Genomic DNA, 20,934 nt, shown 5'->3' with positions numbered 1-20,934 from the left:
CCACCACAGTATTGGCCAGCCACTTAGGGTAGAAAACCTCCTTGATAGGTCCTACCTGCTTAAGCTTCATCACCCCGTCCTTGACAGTATCAGAATGATCCTTGGATGAGTGCTGAGGTGGTTGCTTTTTTGGGGGTGACAGATGGATTAATGTTTAAATGATGGCAGATGAAGCTCGGATCCACCCTTGGGGCTTCGTAAGTGTTCCATGCAAACACATCAACATTTCTTCTAAGAAACTCTATCAGTTCTTCCTTTTCTGGAGGATGCAGCTGAGCTTCGATCTGAAAGAACTTTTCCGGGTCATCACTAATAACAACCGTTTCTAAATCTTCACATTTTGCCTCCTCGGCTGATCCATTGATAGGTAACTTCGGAGCTTTTAATTGCTATAAGCCCCTTTCAGCAGAGGCTGAGGACTCAGCTTCGAGCTGATGTAGGATGGCAGCCACTAGGCACTGCCTAGCCGTGGATTGACTCCCAACAATCTCGTTAATTTGGCCATTTGCCAAATATTTCACCTTTTGGTGCAGAGTAGAAGAGACGGCTCTTAGAGCATAAAGCCAAGGCCTGGCCATAATGGCCGTGTAAGGGGAATAAGCGTCCACCACGATGAAGTCCACCTCCACCACTTCTGAACCAACCTGCATGGGTAGTCTAATCTGACCCCTCGGAATGAAATCCTTCCCATCAAAACTCACCAAAGGAGAATCGTAGGCTGTTAAGTCTTTGGGTCTCAAGTTCAGTCCCTTGTACAAGTCGAGGTACATAATCTCAGCACCACTGCCTTGGCCCACCATCACCTTCTTCACGTCATACCCCCTAATCCTAAACGTGATCATCAAACCATCATCATGGGGTTGTATGGTCTTCATCCGAAAAGCTTAACATCGGTAGGATACTCACTTTAGCCCTCTTTGGCTCAGAATTTGAGTCCTCTGTGGACAGTTGAGCGATAGACATTACTCTAGAAGGACAAGACTCGGTCCTCCCTAGAGTGGCGAAGATGACATTTATCATGCCTAAAAAAGGTCTTAAAGAAGTATCTTTCCAAGGTTCCGAACCTGTCTGGCTCCCTTGGCCACTAGAATGATACAAAAGATGCTTCAATTTTCCTTCTTAAACTAGCTAGTCCAAATGGTCCCACAAATTTCTACAGTCTTCTGTAGTATGTCCTTGTTCTTGGTGATTTTTGCAATAAAGGTTCTGATTACGCCTCATGGGGTTTCTTGTCATCTTATTTGGCCATTTGAAGAATGGATCATTTTTAATCTTCTCCAGAACTTGATGCACCAGTTTTCAGAACACTGCGTTAACCTCTTGAGTATTGGCAGACCCTACCTACCCAACAAAGTCCTTCTGAGGTCGGTTGTTGTTGTATCGGTCCGACCTGAAATTCCTCATCTCTTGAGGGATAACCTTAGCCTTTCCTTTCCCCTACCGCTAGTCTTCCTTAAACCTCTTATACTTATCAATCCAGTTCATGAGTTGGCGCACATTGGTGATAGGTTTGTTGATCAGAGATTTCCTTAAACTGTGCTCGGTTGGGAGGCCGACCTTGAAAGTATTGATGGCCACATCATCAAAGTCACCATCTATTTCATTGAACATCTCCCAGTATCTGTCCGAGTATGTCTTCAGAGTCTCCCCTTCTCGCATGGATAAGGATAGTAGGGAATCTAAGGGCCGAGGAACCCTGCTACATGTAATAAAACGAGAGCCAAATGCCTAGGTGAGCTCCTTGAAGGAATTTATGGAATCTGCCTTTAGGCTGTTGAACCATCTCATCGCTACAGGTCCTAGACTAGATGGGAACACCTTACACATCAAGGCTTCATCTTTGGAATGGACAACCATTCTTTGATTGAAGTGGCTCACATGCTCCACAGGGTCCATTCGACCATTGTAGATGGTGAACATTGGCTGATGTAACCGTCAAGGAAGTATTGCCCTTTCAATCTTGCGCGTGAAGGGCAACTTGAAAATCTGGTTCAATGCTTTGCTCATAACGTCATTTCCCAGGCCTTTGTGAGGCGAGCTCTTGTATCTATGTTTGTGATGGTGTTCTTTATCGTAGGAAAAAGACTCGTTGGGTGGAGTTCTTGACCTTTGCCTATAACTAGCATCCTCTTCACCTTTAGAGGAAACATCAGAGTTGGAGGGGGTTCGTTCTCGCCGTGCATGATGCAACTTCTTCTTTAACTGGTCAATCTCCAGTTGCATGGCTTTGTTATGGTGCTCTTGAGAGACGTGACTTCCAACTCAAGAGTGGCCTCTGCTTGTATGCGTAGTATGCATGCTACCCTCTTGATCTCTCTTACGTTCAAGATTAAGGAAATCATCCTATCGTTAGGACCCCGTGGACTTTTGCTGATGGGGACCTGATCCTACCATAGTTAATCGTTGCACTCACTATCACACAAGTTTTTCCCACATACGACGCCAATTGTGGGGACACATTTTGGAGCCCAAACCCAAAATGTAAAGGGATATTGGCCCAGTGAGCCCAATACAATAAATTTGTAGAGAGTGGGTTAGAGAACTAGGCCCTAATGAGTTGGACAATAGATAAAATGAGTTTGAAAGATAATCAAACAAAAGCAAGAAGGATTGATCCAAATAAATTTACTCTCAGCATGGTTCAAGTAGGTAGGATCTAATATAAATCAATTGAACATATTTTTTATACAATTTTGATTGCTACAGTCCTTTTTCTCATTCTTTTCCAATCCCTTTCCTTTGGGGTCTTCACTCTTCTTTATACTACGTCTCTTCTTTCATCTTTACCCTACACATGGACAGCTGATGGCTTATGCTAATCCTTGTCCCATTAGCCTCCTCCAAAAGTCTTTAGGGTGGTTGTAAAGCTGAAAAAGTATTGTTCAGAGATCACTTCCTCATTAATGTGGCTAGAGAGTTAGCTATAGAGCATTCAATGCGGTGGTAGCAACTTTTTCTTAGATATTTTTGAGTTCCTATCCTTCTTGTACGTTTATGAGGCACGTCCCTATCACTGGAACTTCCTAAAAGGTCACCTTGATTATTAGGATACACATTTGAGCTGTGCTTAGCTTATTCGAGGAGATATTCCTTCTCAGACCACCTTCCCATTCGTACCTCACTTATATATGAGATTCTAAGCTTGACCCAGCCAATACTATTTATTTGTCCTCGGATCACCACGCTCTTAGCCAGAGCCTAAGGCCCAATATATGAGTTAGGCCCTTAACTCTACAAGAGGAATTTTGGACCCATTTGAGAATGAATGTATTAAAATAATGGTATAAATTGTGGGGTATGATTATTAAGAATGATAAATTTAATTATTTAATAATTATTTTAATATTATAAAAAATTCTTATTCCAACACTTTTCACTTAGTTTTTTTAGAATGTAGTAACTAGAAAGATTACTATTTTATTTTTTAAAATTATCTTCTAAAAAATATTCTTCTAAAGAATATGATTTAAACATGCGATTTGTTTAATAATATTGAGCTTATTTTAAGCCAAGAAGCTAAATATCAAGCAGATAAAATGTAACATTCTAAACTACAAAATAATAAATCAAATTCAGTACAAATAATCACAAATAGTTTTCTTTTTTCTTTTTTAGAAGAAGAAAAATCAAATCAATAAATAGTTGAAGTGTAATAAAATCATAAGTTGGTCCCATTAAAAAAAAAAAAAAAAAATCATAAATTGGTCGCCAACGCCCAAGGGCCCCTTGAGTCCTGACACTCGAATAATGTTGGCCAGCTTACCGGCAAGGCAGTTTTGTCTTTTGGCTTACCCAGAAAACCTCTATAAATTGAGCATTTGGAAAATTCGTATAGACATCGATCAAGCATAGAAAAAGCTGTACACTACAACATTATTTTTGTTTGTTTGTGATCATCCATGGAAAATGACAAGAGTTTCAGAAATGGGGAAGATGAGCAAGAAGAAGAAGAAGAGGAGGCTAAGATGGAGAAGTTTTTCGCGTTGATTCGAAGCTTTCGAGAGGCTCGTAATTATAGAAGAAAGGAATTAATGAACGATTCTCAGGTGATGAATAACAAGAAGAAGATGAAGAGGGTAGGTGGAGATCACTCAAGTTGGGTTCCTAAATTTGAGTGGGAGGATTTTACTAAAGAAGTTGAGTTCGTAAGGCCTCCTCTAATCTTTCCTAGTCCATGCAACAACAAAGAGAAAGACAAGGAAGAACGAGAAGACACTGGCTTAGACCTCAAACTCACCCTCTAGCTATAGATTCAAATCAATTTAAATGTGATCTTCTCTTATATTTAAATATTAGTCTAATGATATTTATATTTTGATTTTTTTTTCATTTACTTTTTTATTTTTCTTTATTTTTTGAGATAAAAATTCCTCCTCATTCTGTCTTTGTGTCCAAGTTCTGTAATATAGATAATTTACTTAATTTTTGTTGTGATATATTTGATCCGATTTTAATTTTGAGTAAAACAATAGTAAAAAAAATGTATTAAAGGACATAACGTTGTCCATCAGAAACTATTAAGTTAGAGACACACGAAAGTGTCTTTTCTACCAGGGATACAATATCTTCATATCTACTCTCTGTTACCCTTGCTTGTAACTACTGAAATCTCATGTAGCAGTTATATAATTTATATAATTTAGTATGATGGTAATTAGTGGAGTATTTCATTTAAGTAAAACTTCTTTTAAAACTTTTAATTCTAAAAATAAATATTAACCATGAGCATTGAAATAAGGATTTTTTTGCTATTTAGCACGTTTTTGCTAATAATTTCGTTAGTTGTTAGGTTTTTAAAACTAGTTTATGAAATTATTTTGTAAACTAACATCTCAAGTCTAAATTAACATCTCGAGTCTCTAAGACTCGAGTTCAGTGAAAAATTTGGAGCCTTTAAAACTCGAGTTCCAAGTGTTGACGGAGGCTTATTCACATGGAAATCGAGTCTTTAATACTTGAGTTCCATAAAGCATAAAGCACAAAGAAAAAAGGCTAGATCTAGAGGAGAGGAACAAAGACGAAAGCAAGTTACAGATCTGATGAAGAGAGAAACAAACATGGGAAGCGAGATTAGATCAAAGGGCAAAGCAAAGCAGCACATATACAAATCTGGAGAAGAGAAAAGATCGTTCCAAAAAGAGAGGTTTAGAGAGAAGGAGGATTAGGACAGAAGAAGAAGGATTCGCTTGGTTTTCTTTTAAGGTAAAGACTCGAGTTCCACGCGAGGTTTTTTTTTTTTTTTTTTTTTTTTCACATAAGATTTTGCCACCTTAGAACTCGAGTCTTAGAGGCTCAAAATGCTACTTAACAAACATGTTTGCAAAACTTGTCAATTCACAAAATTGTTAGCAAAATTAGGCTAAATGAGAAAAAAAAAAAATCCATTAGAATAAATATCAAGTTTAAGATAGTTCTCTATCTTGCCAATGTTAGACTTTAGGTACTGAACATTGGAGTTCAATAATGAGTTTTTCTAGAAAAATATTAATCATGGTTTTAATTTTGACATTGAAAAAAAGTATTCACAATCCATGTGTTTGGGAGATAGAAAATTTTAAAATGTATTAACATAGTGCACATCATTTAAAAAGAGGGTAATTTTTCAAAAATAATTTTAATCATTATTAAAAATTTTGTGTCTTAATTAAGATTCTTAACTTTAGGAGAGATAGACAAAGCAATTTGATTAATACTTTTTTGCTAGGCGAAGGGCTTTACTTTTATTATTATTATTTTGCTATACTATGAGATAGATAGATAGATATAATATATTCTATTGTATTAGGGCCTTAGGCCTAAATGGACAAAGGGTTAAGCTGCCCTGTTTAGAAATAATTTATTTTTTTATTTTTTTATTTTTTAAAAGTGTTGTAGTTGTTTATTCTAATTAGGGACTTTTGTTTTTGGGGATGGTTTTTACAAATATCACATTACATCTTGATGTGAGTGTTTATGACAAATCAAATATTTTATTAGTGTTTTTTAATGCAAAAAAAAAAAAGAAAAAAAAGAAAAAAAAGAAAAAAGAAGAAAAAACCTCCTAGGGTTTAAGTTAGTTGCAAACTAACTCCCTAAGTTATTAATTTTGTAATATTGACCCTTGAGGTTTAACAATTATCCAAATTGACCACTCCATATCAACTTTCGTTAATAATAACTGACAGCATGTAATCATATTATTATATTAAAAAATTATTTTAAAAGTAATACATACATAACTCATGACCATTATCTATCAATTATTTTTTTTATGTGATTTTTTCTATCAATTATAGTTAAAGGAATTGCGTTGAAGCAACTAATTTGGACAAATTTTAAATCTCAGGGTTCAATAATATAAAATTGATAGTATAAGAGTCTATTGGCAACAAACCCAAATCCTAGTGGGTCTTTTTGCATTTTACCTTTAATTATTTTTTGAAAGCTAATAATTTAAAATGATTTAATAATGTCGTTTGTACATGATTTCTATTGTATTATCAATAATTTTGAAATTTCATTATTATCATATGCACATCATCATGACTCAATTTGTTAAAAATTAAAACATTGGTTAAAGTACAAATCTATCTGGTCCTCCATGCTCCAATTATTGGACAAAATTCAATATGGTCCTTAACTACTAATTGTGTTCTCCATTTTAAAAAACAAGTCATTGTTATCCTTGGTTCTTTTTTTTTTTTTTTTTGTTTAAATTTTAATGAAATTAATGGTTGAAATTGATTTAATTTTGAAAATTTTCACTTTTCATAATAACATTTTTTTTATAAGCATCATAATAACATTTTAATATGTGCTCTATTATCCACATTGATTAATTTTATTAAAATATAAATGAAGATGAAATTTGATAGTATAGGAGTCAATTGGCAACAAACCCAAATCCCAGTGGGTCTTTTTGCATTTCACCTTTAATTATTTTTTGAAAGCTAATAATTTAAAATGATTTAATAATGTCGTTCGTACATGATTTCTATTGTATTATCAATAATTTTGAAATTTCATTATTATCATATGCACATCATCATGATTCAATTTGTTAAACATTAATTAAATTAAAATACAAATAAAATATTGCTTAAAGTACAAATCTGGTCCTCATGCTTCAATCATTGGACAAAATTCAATACGGTCCTTAACTACTAGTTGTGTCCTTGATTTTAAAAAACAAGTCATTGTTATTGTAAGGTTGAATTTATTCAACTATCTAATTGGCTTTATTCCGTACCAAATTTGCTTGTAATTCAGCATTTAGTAATCCTGTATTTAGGTGGGTTTGTTGTAAGGGTAGTGAGTGAGATAGAGTGAAGTTTGCTCAAGAGTGTGCAAGAAAACAGAGACTCGCGGGTGACTCGCGGCTGCAAGCCGCCAAACGCAGCACACGTGCCAAGCATGCCAGAAGGTGAATAGTCATACTAGCTGGAGCACTACAGGACAAAATAGGACAACTGGCCATACGGTTATCTCGCGACTGGATCTCGCGACTTAGTCAAGCCGCGAGGTCAAGCCGTAAGCCACCCTTGTTTTGTAAATCCTGACGTTTCACATTCCTTTCCCACTCCAGTATAAATACCCCTTTTACCCACAAATGTAAGAGAGCTTCCAGAGAGAATTTTGAGAGAGAAATCCTAAAGAAAAACAAGATTGATTCACCAACAATCTATACATTAGAGTCTCTTCAAATTTCTCAACTCTCTTCCTCTCCATTGTCAAATCCTTGAGAGGCATTTTACCAAACCTTGTTCTCACCATAATCATCACTGTGAGAAAGCTGTTTGGATTTCTGGGAAGCAGTTAGGAAGGAACCAATCTTTATTGGTTGATGCTACGGTCTAGTAGCGGAATCCGAGAAGTTAGAAAAGAAAAAGGTTCGGCGCAACCTCGTTGGAGCAAGAAGCTTGAAGGGCTTAGATGCACTGGGTAGATTAGGCTTGGAGGGTCTATTGCTGTCCTTGTATCCCAACTATATTTTCTAGTGGATTGTTTACCGCTTGGAGGGTGGCGGAGAGGTTTTACGCTGAGGGTTTCGGTTTCCTCTTCGATAACACATCGCGTGTTGTCTTTGTGTTTGCATCTTCCTTCCTCTTTATCTTTGCCTTTTATTATCTGCTGTGGATTGAGATTTTTAATTTGGCTTAGTTAGTTTTTCCAATTCCATATTATAGCTTATGTTAAGTTTCCGCACACTAGTTGTTTGACATAATGCTTGAATTGGTGAAGTTGTAATTTGGGGGTCTAAATGTTCAAGGGTGTTTATACACATATTTGAACTTTCAGTTATCCTTAGTTCTTCTTTTTATTTAAATTTGAATGAAATTAATGGTTGAAATCGATTTAATTTTGAAAGTTTTCACTTTACATAATAACATTTTTTTATAAGCATCATAATAACATCTTAACATGTGCTCCATTATCCACATTGATTAATTTTATTAAAATTTAAATGAAGATGAAATTTAAAGATGAATTGACTTATTTTGAAATATGGTAGACTAAATTAACACAATTAGTAGTTCATAATCAGAGGTGAAAATTAATTGATAATTGAACTTTTAAATTATTTGATTTGTCCCAAATGTAAAGTATTATGGATTAATTATTCAAATTAAAAATCCAAGATTGATACTCACCTTCTAGTCCAAGTTAATATTTGTAAAAGTCGTTTGTTTTCATTAGTTAATTAATGGAATGTAGCATGAAACAACCCCAACGTGAAATGGTGCTTGCTGTGAACGTTACAATTTGGTTTTAGCTAAGCAACAACGCTAAGTATGTGTTTGGATAACCCTGAAACGTGCGTTGCGTTTTTGTTTTTTTTTTTCCAGCTGCAGTAGGGGATAGTGGTTACTGTTCATAGGGGACAGTGGTTACTGTTTATAAACAGTAGCCACATTTTTTTTACTTTTTTCACCCTTTACCACATTAGTGGATCTTATTCATTGTTTACGGAATTCACAAATATCACTTTTTAGCAATTTTTTTTATTAAAAATAAGTCTTATGATACTATTCACATATTTGAAAATTATTTTATTACTGTATTTTAATTTTTAATTTCATAAAAAATAAACCCAATCCAAACATAAACGTGTTAAAATTTATTTTCTGATGAAAGCAAAAGAGTAGTAGATATGAACAAAGTAATTATACTTTATTTTATTTTATTATTATTATTTTTTCCTTTGATAGAAGTCATTAATTATGGGGAAACTCAGAGTCCCAGATGGCTAGTTAGCTTGGTACTTTAGAAAACAGGAAAAGTGGTTTGGTTTGGTGGTTACGGAATCGATAGGCCCCAAATTTATTTATTTATTTATTTCCTATGATAGAAGTCGTTTATTATGGGGAAACTCACAGTACCAGATGGCTAGTTAGCTAGGTACTTTAGAGAACAGGAAAAGTGGTTTGGTTTGGTGGTTACGGAATCGATAGGCCCCAAAATGAAAGATATTATTATTATGAATGGTGTAGCATCATATTCCAGTTTTCATGATTTATATCATTCCAAAAACATTCCAGTCAGTCACATAGGCCCTCCAAACTTAAAAATTAGCAAACATGGCCACTTTTCTCTTTTTCTTATTAATCTGTTTGACGAATTATGCAGAAAGTCTATGTTTATTGTTATGGTTTTTCAAGATGCTGTACCATGGGGCCATGGATTTGAACTTTGAAATAATTTTTCCATTTCATCCGTTTACCTTATGGACCAAGATTTGGTTCGAGAATAAAAGGAAAAAATGAAAAAACGGGAAAAGAGAAAATAGTGAAACTGATTGTTATTTTCTTTTGTTTGATAGAGAAGAAAACTTAGTAGAAAAAAAGAGATGTAGAGGAGTATTTTCTCCTTGCTAGGTTTACAAGTTTTTTTTTTTCCTCTCCAAGAATGTAAACACACACAATCAACCAAATAAAGTTAGATTCATTTTCTATTGTTCCAATTTTCTATTTTCAGTACTAAACATCAAGGTTTTAAGACCTAAACCATTGATTTAATCATAAAAGGGAGATGTTCAAGGTTTTTGAGGTTGAATCGAGGTCGATCGGAGTCGAACTAAGGTCGAACTGGTGTCAAACCATGATGACGTCATAATTAATTTAATAATTAATTGAAGCCTAAATATAGATATTAAATTTATAAAACTAGAAAAATTGACAATATATCTATATATGTGAGGGAAATTTAATGATTTTCAAGCATATATTTAATAATTAAATAAGAAATTTAATAAAATAAAATAATAACCATGAAAACATTAAAATTTATGATTAATTTTTGAAGTAAAGTTGAATATCTTTAAAGGATTTTAATTATAATTTTTTTTTATTCCTTGTAAGAGATGGATAATTTAATTAAGTAGAATAAAATTGTGTTAAGTTGTTTTTATTAAAAAAAAAAAAAAATGCTAAGGGGTTCACGGTTCTTGCCACCGGTTCATACAGTCCAACCCTGGTTTTAGGGGTTCATGGAATTAACAAAAAATCCGGTTCTTTATGATTAAAAAACCGATTTTCATCCCGATTCCTGGTTTTTATGGTCTGACCTCCTGGTCCTGTTCGGGTCTGAAAACCTTGCTAAACATATCCTTATGAATGGAAGATTTCACAATGCTTGTGTGTTGAATTTTTGGATTTGAAATCAAGGGATTAAAGAACATATACTAGTGTAAATTATGAGGGTTATTTTAATGTTGGCTAATTCCGTGTCAAAGTCTTGGTTGTAATTGTAATGATCTCCATATATATATATTTTATTTGAGTTGTAACAAATTGAGTAATCAAGAAAGAAGAGCTTAAAGAAAAGTTCAAGTTGTTGCTATAAAAACCTTGATCAAGCGAGACTTACAGTGTTAAGTAAGAAGTAGTGTGAGGGCCTTAAAATGGACTTACATAGAAACGCACTCGACACACTCCAGACACCTTGGTTGAGTGAGATTCTATGTAAATGAGGTGATACGTAAGGGAAAAAGGAGGATGAGAGAGAGCACAGAAACGCACTCGACACACTCCAGACACCTTGGTCAAGTGAGATTCTATGTAAGTGAGGTGATACGTAAGGGAAAAAGGAGGATGAGAGAGAGAGAGAGAAGGGAAGAGAATGTAATTTTTCTTCTTTCACAAGTGGTCAAATTTTTTTTTGAGAAGAAGGTGATACATATAATCTTTTGAAAGGTAGGTGTGTAAAAGATTAGAAATATGAAAGCCAAAGTTGAAATAGAAATTTTCTTCTTCGACAATTGGACTTAACTTTCTTGAATTTGTATAAAATATTACACATTAATCTCTAACGACAATCTCATAGTCCACTTTGTAAGATTTGATAAAGTGCAAATAAAACTCACCATCAATAAACTTCGCAGTAATTAGTGGAACCCCTCTAATGTCTTTTTTTTTTTTTTTTTTGACAAATCTCATTGAGGAGGTGGTATCATGAGCCTCATAACTTCGTGCATTGGGTCAAATATTGGCCCATATAAGCCTAGTAGTCTAGTTAGAATTGGCTAGAGTTCCAATTGGGTAGGGTTCATATTTGATCCAATTAGGTTTGGCTCATTGTTATCATGATTCAAATTGCTCATTATTTTAACACATATGGTGGAACAGCTCAGGTTTGGCCCACCCCGCAGGCCTTCTCTTGTTTTCTCCTCATCTTTAAAAATAGATTAATTATTAATATATAAATTAATTAAAGGTAAAAATATCATTTTAGTCCTTATATTTTGGAGTCACAATCAATTTAATTTTTGCTATTTTCAACTTGAAATCAATTTGGTCTATATTGTCAACTCACTAACGGAAAATGATTACGTAACAAATGATGTGCACATGTGTTATACTTGAAGATGACATCATTATAAAAATAATAATTAATTCAAGTTAAAAATTCCACCTCAGTATTAATGTTTTTTCCCTGTAAAAAAAGAATTGTTTTTTTTTTTTTTTAAATATTCAAAATCTTATTTTCTTCTTCTAAAAAAAAAACTTATTTTCTTCTCTTTTCCTGCCCTTTCTTCCTAACCAAACATATCTAAATTCATTTGCTCGCATGTTTTTGCAAATCCAATAATCACACAAATTCTTACAAAAATAATCACACAAATCAACATAGGAAGAATAGCTTTGGTTTGAAAACTCCGGTATTACTTGAGACTCCCATCCCAATCCCAAACCATAGAAAAACAGATTTATTTTATTAAATTTCTTCTTCTTCTTCTTCTCTTTTTTGTATTTTATATACACTTTAAAATTTCTCTTCCATGTCTTTCAGAGGAGTAAAATTTTTTGCTGCAAACAATTTCGCTTTTTTCCTTTTTAGTAGATTTCATCTAACTTGGGTTTAGCACTTTTTGAAGTGAAGATTCTTTGTTACGTTTAGGGTGCGTTTGTTTGGAGGTGAAATATGGTGGATGGAAAACTATGAATAGAAAATGGAAAGGAAAACTTTTTGGAGTGTGTTTGGTTTAGTGGGGAGGAAGAAAAATAAATGGTGGAACTCAGATGTTTTCTCCCTGCGCCCACCAAAAAGTTTTCTCCCCAAAATGGAGAGAAACTTGAAGAGAAAAATTGGAAATCATTTTTGGACAAAAATTTGGCTTGTCTACGTTGCTCTGCTTCATTTTTTTTTTTCTTTTTCTTTCCTCCTAGACGTTGACCTAGGTGTTTTCTCTCCAATCCTACCAAAAAATTTTCTCCCCAAAATGGAGAGAAAATTGAAGGAAAAAATTGGACATCATTTTTGGACAAAAATGCCAATGTGCAATTGCACATGGCCTTGTCTCCGTTGCTCTTCTTCATTTTTTTATCTTTTATCTTTTTCTTTTTCTTTCCTCCTGGAAGTTGCCTCTTTTCTTTTTTTTTTTTCTTTTTTTTTTTTTTTTTTTTTTTTTTTTTTTTTTTTTTTATGTGATTTTGTTTTTGTTTAGATGTAATTTTTTTTTCTAGACATGATTTTTATTTTTTTAATAAATTTAGGTGATTGATTTTTTTTTTTTTGGGGTTGTTTATCCCTTTTTTGGTTTTAATTGGGCATCATTTTTTAATAAGGATATATGCGTAAATTTATACAAACTCACTTTTTATATTCTTTCACTTTTCCACTCCCAACCAAACAAAAATGAGGGAAATTAAAATCTTTTCTATCCTTCCACCATTTTCTATCCTCTCACTTTTCCACCCTTCCAACTAGTTTGCATGTCATTCTATGACCAAATTTGAGATTGCAAATTGAAACCACAAACGAGTTCATGAAGGTCCATGAACTTAGTTTCTTGGCTAGTTCAGAAGAATTGGAGCAAATGAATTTAAAGATCTTTTTGGTACAATAAGAAAGGGTAGGAAAGATTAAAAGAAAAAAGGATTTTTATTTTTATTTATTTATTTCAATGACAAGGTGTAATTTTTTAATGTCAATTAATTTTTATTATTATTATTTTTTAGCTACATTAGCTTCAAGTGTGCCACTTATGCACACCATTTGCCACATAGGTAGGGACCAAATTGACTGCAAATTGATAATAATAAGAATCAAATTGACTAATGCCAAAATGCAGGGATCAAATTGAATGTGACCCTAAAATGTAAAGACTAAAATTATATTTTCACCTTAATTAAACATCAAATATTTTAATTATTAGGTTTTTTTTTTGGCTGTTGGAAGAAGGTGGTTTATATCATTCTAGTAAAATAAATTCAACAATTTACCACCATAATGAGAAAAAATATTCTAAATATTTCTAAAATATAATTGTGAAAAATACGAATCATTTTATGAATTGAATTTCTTATTTTTTGTGTCATGTATCATATTTTATGTCATATAATAAATTTTTTTCCATCCACTTAGCAATAAAGTTTAACAAATCTAGTTGATTATGTAAAATAAAATGCATTTATATTATCAAAAATAAATTGATAACACTTAAAAGTAATGTTTGAATATATAATGTTCTACGTATATTCAACGACGCTAACTACCAAGCACCAAAAAAAAAAAAAAAGTAGGTGGTCTATGACTATCACAAGATTAATACAATTTATTACTATAAAGTAGTAAGTTCCAGTTAGCTCAACTGATAAAATCTCTTATTTTTGAATAAGAGATTTGAGATTTGATTTCCCACTAACACCAAAAAACCAATTGGTGTCTTAATCTGATGATAAAGGACTATCATCAGAAAATTTACCATAATTCAGTATAAATTGCACGATTGTGCCCTATGATTTTAGGTTTTCTCAAGGTTTTCAATTTCTAAATGGAAATTGATACTTTTGCACCCTTCCCTTCAACACCCTTATTAAAAAGTAAAAAAAATGTATGTCAAATTAAAGTTTCATTAATTGAATGTGGACTCTCTCTCTCTCTCTCTCTCTTAAGCCGCAACAAGAGGAACTAAATCAACAGGTGGACAAGAGTAGGAAATGAAATCTAAAGATTGACAATTGCCTAAGTTAGCTAAACGATTAGCACACCTATTAGCTTCATGATAGATATGGTTGATGCTTAGGTGGGGAATCTGTACAGCTAGACGTCTACAATCAACAAATAGTGAGGATACTATGGTATTAGCATATGAAGGATTGTTGAGAGCATCAACTAGAGCTTTGGCATCAAGCTCAAACATAACAACATTCAAGTTTAGCTAGTTACACAAGAGGAGACCATCACATAGGGCCCAAGTTTCAACTAGGAAGCTGTTAGCTTTACCAATTTTCTAGTGAACCCATGATCCAATTGCCCCGATCATCTCTAATCAACCTTCCTCCTCCAACAGACCCTGAAGAAGCATCCGCAGACCCATCGGTATTGAGCTTAACCCAACCCGTGCTTGGATTTTCCCATCTAACTTGTCTGATTGCCATGCGGTTGCTGCACCTTGGCTAAGTAACACAGAGCACATACTCCATTGCTTGCATAATTATAAAATTGGTAAGGTATTGACTCCTTTGTTGTTGAAGACAACCTAATTCCTTTGCTTCCATAATGACCATATGGCAAAAGAAAATAGGGAGTACCAAGGGACACCTTTGACATGTGAGAAGACTTTGAACTAGCATTAGAAGTCAGCCAAACCTTAAAGTCTTGAGAAAAAAATTAGCATTGAAGTTATGAGTGCCCAGTTGATGCCACACCGGTTTAACTAGGCAATAGTCTCGAAGGACATGGGAAATAGACTCAGGTTGCTCAAGGCACAAGGGGCAAGAAGTGTCTAAAGGAATACCTCTTTTGGCTAAGCACTCCTTGACACCAATGTTGTTGTGCATGTACTTCTAGATGAACATTTGGATTCTAGGCAAGGTCTGAAGCTTCCAAATCCATGAACACGAGAAAGAATCAGCTTCCATCTGATTTATGGCTAATAGATAAGCACTCTTCATATCAAAACTTCCCTTAGCAGAAAACTTCCAAGCCAATTTATCACTACTTCTAGCCACTACTGGCAATGGAACTTTAAATGTCAGCTTTTATTTCTGAGGGAATTTCAAAGGGTATGGCAGCCCAGTTCCAACCATATGGTGCATATAGTGAGGCTAGCCGAACCTTGGGGAAGGGGGCCTTGAATACTTGATCTGATGGGACCACTATTTAACCAACATTCCGACCAAAAATTAAGATTACTCTCATGCCCTAGCACCCATTTAATCCTTTTTCTGAAGACAAATTCACCTTTTTTAAAACTTTTCCAAGTAGAAGAACTTGGAAGTTTTGACTCATTTCTAGCATTAATCCGCTGCCTCGAGCAGTACTTGAATCTGAGAACTTTGGCCCATTGAGATTCCTTTTCGGTGTGGAATCTCCAATTGAGTTTAGCTAGGAGAGCCGTGTTTCTACCTCTTGCAGATTGGAGACCCAAACCGCCTCAATCTTTGGGCTTGGTTACAATATCCCAGTTGACCTAGTGCATTTTTCTTGTATGATTAGAGGACCCCAAAAGAAAATTCCTATTGACTCTATCTATGCCGTTGAGAATTTTATTAGGTAAAAAATTACTCTGCATAACATAGGTAGGAATGGCTGAAGACGAAGCTTCAATAAGGATCATTCTACCTGCCATGGAGAGCAGATTGGCCTTCCAACCAGCAAGTTTCTTTTTAACCCTATCCAAAATGGAACCAATCTCATGCCTCTACCTCCCCAGGTGTTTTATAGGAAATCCCATGTACTTGCCAAGGTTGATGGTTGAGTTGAAACCCAAAATGATAGTCAAAGCTTCTCTTTCATCAAGGTCGACATTAGGAGAAAAGAAAACACGGGACTTTGCTTCACTAACTTTCTGCCCAGATTTAGTACAAAATTCTTGGAGGGCAGAATTGATGGCAACACAGTTTTTTGAATTTGCACTACCAAAAAGGACCAAATCATCCGCAAAAAAGAGGTGCGAAAAAACTAGGCCACTTTGAGATGCTTTAATAGGTTTCCATAACTTGGCAGCACATTTTCCCTTAATTAAATGGCCCAAGAACTCCATGCAAATGATGAAAAGGTAAGGGGAGAGGGGATCGCCTTGCCTAATACCTCTCGAGGGTAGGAAAGGGTCAAGGCTACCACCATTAAAGAGAAGGGAAGTGGACACTAAAGTAACACAACTCATGATGAGATTAATGAGGTTCTTTGGGAAATTAAAAAGAGTGAGCATCTCCCTAATAAAGCTCCACTTAATTCTGTCATAGGCTTTCTCTAAATCAATCCTGATGGCCATGAACCCTTTATTTCCTTTGGCTCTCCCAATGGTGTGAATTAATTCTTGGACAATGATTGCATTGTCAACACCTTTCCTACCTGGGTCGAAAGCAATTTGGTAAGGAGAGATAAGAGTGTCCAAGTGTGGTTTGATCCTGGCAATAATAATCTTAGTGATGATCTTGTAGACTAAGTTGCATAAGTTGATTGGTCTGTAATTCCCAATAGTTTCCGGACCTTGTATCTTAGGAATGAGGATAATATGAGCATTGTTGAGATACTCGGGAACTTTCCTTTCAATGAAGACTTTTTCAACTTCCTTCCTCATTGAATCCCCAAATATGAGCCAAAATCTTTGGAAGAAACCAGCATGCAACCCATCCGGCCTCGGGGCCTTGTAAGGTTTCATGGACCAGAGAGCCTCCTTAATTTCTTTAGTGGAAACCATGGCATCTAAAGACTGCTTCTCCTCCTCTGAAAGCTAAACATGTCACTGATCGAAGCAAGGGGGGTTCCAAGAGACCGCCTTTTGGGTAGTGGTGTACAAGGTACGAAATCCTTTCCTAAAATGCTCCATTACCTCCCTTTCCTTAGTGAGCCACAACTCCCTATCATCATTGACTGTTGCAATGTGATTTCTTTTCCTCCGGGCAAGGGTAGAAACATAGTAAAAGGAGGTGTTCCTATCCCCTTGGATCATCTAGTTCAACCTAGACTTCAACATCTAGAGATCACGCTCTTGGTCTAGAATAGTCTCCAGCTCTTTTTGGAGTTGATTCTCAAGATAATAAGAGAGGTGCTAGGATTGTTAGATAGAGCCTTCTAGGTACCATAAATTCTAGCCTTTTTTTTTTTTTTTCCTGATGGATGTTACCAAAATGGTTTCTATTCCACACTGTTGCATCCTTCGAAAAACAATTAAGAGACTCTATGCTAATTCCCTATTCCCATTCCAAGCTTTAGAAACAATGGTGGGAAAGGAGATGTCGGATAGCCAAAACTCTTGAAACCTAAAAGGTCTGGTGAGCTTGATTGAATTGACTAGTAAAGCTTCCATGAGAATAGGGCAGTGGTTAGAGTGACACCTAGGGAGATGGGTTACTCTGGAATTTGGGTAAATAACACACCAATCCAAGTTCATGAAAAATTTATCAATCCTTTCCATAATCAAATTACTGAAATATCTTTTGTTAGTCCAAGTATATCTAGGACTAGAAAATCCCATATCTACCATACTGCATCTATCAAGGCAATCCTTAAAAGCCAGAGATCGATTGATGTTTACACCTCTGCCTCCAAATTTATCCTCATCAATTAACGACCCATTAAAGTCTCCAACCATAACCCACGACAACTTATGTAATTCTGCAACTTTAGTTAGATTCTCCCACAAAATGCTTCTTTCCTCACTCCTAGGAATGCCTCTTCAAGGCCCCCTTTGGGCACCATTAACATCATCTTTGCTGCTCTTGGGAGGACCGGTTCGCAACCCTTCAGGATGATGTCTATGGCTCGACTACTTGCCGAGGACGTTAACCTTGCGCTGAAGAGGGTTAGAGTGGAGGTTCGACTGGCATTAAGTTTTTCAGATGAGGATAAGGTCGGAACCATACAACCACATGATGATGCTTTAGTGATCATGCTTAGGATAGGAGGATATGATGTGAAGAGAGTGATGGTAGACCAAGGCAGTGGCGCAGAGGTTATGTTCCCTGATCTATACAAGGGGCTAAACCTGAAACTTGAGGATTTGACAGCATACGATTCACCTCTAATAAGTTTCGATGGGAAAGTTGTCATCCCAAAGGGTCAGACCAGACTACCCATACAAGCAAGATCAGAGGTGGTGGAGGTGAACTTTATTGTGGTGGACGCCTATTCACCCTACACAGCCATTGTGGGAAGACCCTAGCTTCATGCCCTGGGGGCTGTTTCCTCCACTCTGCACCTGAAAGTGAAATACCTAGCCGGGGACCGGGTCGAAGAGGTCGTTGGGAGTCAATCCATGGCTAGGCAGTGCTTGGTGGCCACCATTTTGCATCAACCTAGGGTTGAGCCCTCGGTCTTCGCTGAGAGGAGCTCATAGCAATCAAAGATCCCGGTGTCACCTGTCAGTGAGCTGGTAGAAGGGGAAAAATGTGAGGATTTGGAGAAGATTATTGTGGGAGATGATTCAGAGAATTATTTTTAGGTCGGAGCTCAGCTGCCTCCCTAGGAGAAGGAAGAGCTGATAGATTTTCTCAGAAGGAACGTCGATGTGTTCGCATGGAGTGCTTACGAAGCTCTAGGGGTGGATCCGAGCTTCATCTACCATCATTTGAATGTCAACCCATCCGTCATCCCCAAAAAGCAACCTCTTCGGCACTTATCCAAGGATTATTCTGATGCTGTCAAAGACGAGGTAATGAAGCTCAAATAGGCGGGGGTTATTAAGGAGGTTTTTTACCCTAAGTAGTTGGCCAATACCGTAGTGGTGAAGAAAAAGAGTGGGAAGTGGCGAGTGTGTGTGGATTTCACAGACAGGGTCTGCTTAAAAGACCCTTTTCCCCATGCCTCAGATTGATTAGTTTGTGGATGCCACTGTCGACCATCCTTGGATGAGTTTTCTAGATGCATTTCAAGGCTACCACCAGATACCTTTAGCTTTGGATGATCAAGAGAAGACAACCTTTGTTACTCCTACTGGGAATTACCATTACAAGGTGATGCCTTTGGTTTAGAGAACGCGGGGGCAACCTACTAGAGGATGATGACTAGGATGTTTGAGCCCCAGTTAGGAAAAAACATCGAGATTTACATAGATGATATGGTGTTGAAGAGTAAGATAGAATCCGTGCATGTTAATGACCTTAGGGACATCTTTAGGATATTGAAGAGACACAAACTGCGCCTTAATGCTTCTAAGTGTTCTTTTGGTGTTGGGTCAGGAAAGTTCTTGGGGTACATGGTTACACACCGTGGGATTGAAGTTAACCCCGACCAAATTAAGGTGATCAATGACTTGCAACCACCTCGGAATCCCAAGGTGGTCCAAAAGCTAACAGGGATGATTGTTGCTTTAAACCAATTCATCTCTCGGTCAGTAGACATGTGTAGACATTTTTTTCAGTTATTGAACAAGTGGAAGGGGTTTGAATGGACTGAGAAGTGTGTTCTTGCTTTCCAGCAGTTGAAGAAATATCTATCTCGTCCCCCCATTATGTCCAAACTCGAGGTGGATGAGGTCTTATTTGCTTACATTGCGGTGGCTCCCTATGCGGTAAGCTTGGTTCTGATACGGGTCGACGGTGGCATGCAAAGGCCAGTCTATTATGTAAGCAAGTCATTACATAAGGACGAGGTCTGTTACCTGCCACCAGAGAAAGCCATTTTGGTAGTGGTGTGTGGCACTCGAAAGCTCCCCCATTACTTCCAATCACACACAGTTGTCATCCTCACCCAGCTCCCGCTTAGGTCGTTACTTCGGAGCTCTAATTACACTTGGAGAATTGCCAAATGGGGTACGATCCTAGGAGCTTTCAACATCAAGTACATGCCTCTCACCTTTATCAAGGGTCAAGTCCTCGCCGATCTGGTGGTTGAGTTTGTAGAAACTCTGTTAGAAGAGAGAATGGAAAAGTAGAACATGGATGAAAAATCGGTTGGTGCAATCTCCTTACAAGAACCTTTGTCCTGGAAGGTATATGTTGATGGTGCGGTGAACCATAGAGGATCTGGAGTGGTGCAATCTCCTGAGAGGATTACAATTGAGAAATCCTTGAAATTAGGGTTCTCAGCCACCAACAATGAGGCTGAGTATAAAGTTCTGTTAGTCGGGATGACCATGGTTTAGAAAATGGGAGGAAAAGCTGTGGAAATATTCTCGGATTCAAGACTAGTTATAGGCTAAGTTCGAGGAGAGTTAGAGGCTAGAGATATCAGAATACAGGAGTACTTGAGCCAAGTTAGACATTTACAGTCAAAGTTTGAATCCTTTAACCTATCACAAATCCCTAGAAGTAGGAATACCCATTCTGACTCCCTTGCCACATGGCAACTTCCTCGGCACAAAGTTTACCTCGGGTGATTCTTGTAGAAGACTTGTACAAGCCTATTGAGGTTGGGAGCAATGTCACTCATATTCATCAAATTAGGGTAGGACCTAGCTGGCTGGATTCCATAGTATTGTTCTTTATGGAGGATGTCCTACCCGAGGATAAGTCCGAGGCTGAAAAGGTACGGAGGAAGGCTCCTCGATTTTGGCTGTCCAAGGACCAA

The 20,934-nt window shown here is 36.3% G+C and overlaps 3 protein-coding genes across 3 annotated transcripts; 2 read left to right on the top strand and 1 right to left on the bottom strand.

Annotated features, from left to right (window-relative positions):
* Window positions 1–389: 389 nt before the first annotated feature.
* On the bottom strand, window positions 390–1,659 carry LOC115970583. Its single transcript, XM_031090191.1, has 2 exons — window positions 1,460–1,659; window positions 390–828 (listed from the first exon to the last, which is right to left on the bottom strand). The coding sequence occupies exons 1-2, from the start codon at window positions 1,657–1,659 to the stop codon at window positions 390–392; spliced, it is 639 nt and encodes a 212-aa protein (XP_030946051.1).
* Window positions 1,660–3,899: 2,240 nt separating this feature from the next.
* LOC115970582 (protein NIM1-INTERACTING 1-like) lies at window positions 3,900–4,244 on the top strand. The gene has a single exon (XM_031090190.1). It carries the CDS (start codon window positions 3,900–3,902, stop codon window positions 4,242–4,244), a length of 345 nt encoding a protein of 114 aa, XP_030946050.1.
* Window positions 4,245–18,184: 13,940 nt separating this feature from the next.
* Window positions 18,185–18,589, top strand: LOC115970581. Its single transcript, XM_031090189.1, has one exon. It carries the CDS (start codon window positions 18,185–18,187, stop codon window positions 18,587–18,589), a length of 405 nt encoding a protein of 134 aa, XP_030946049.1.
* The last annotated feature ends 2,345 nt before the right edge of the window (window positions 18,590–20,934 follow it).

Source organism: Quercus lobata, chromosome 12 (assembly GCF_001633185.2).
Source record: "Quercus lobata isolate SW786 chromosome 12, ValleyOak3.0 Primary Assembly, whole genome shotgun sequence".
NCBI lineage: Eukaryota > Viridiplantae > Streptophyta > Magnoliopsida > Fagales > Fagaceae > Quercus > Quercus lobata.
Note: the sequence above shows the minus strand (reverse complement) of the source record. Positions and strands in the feature narration are given on the sequence as shown.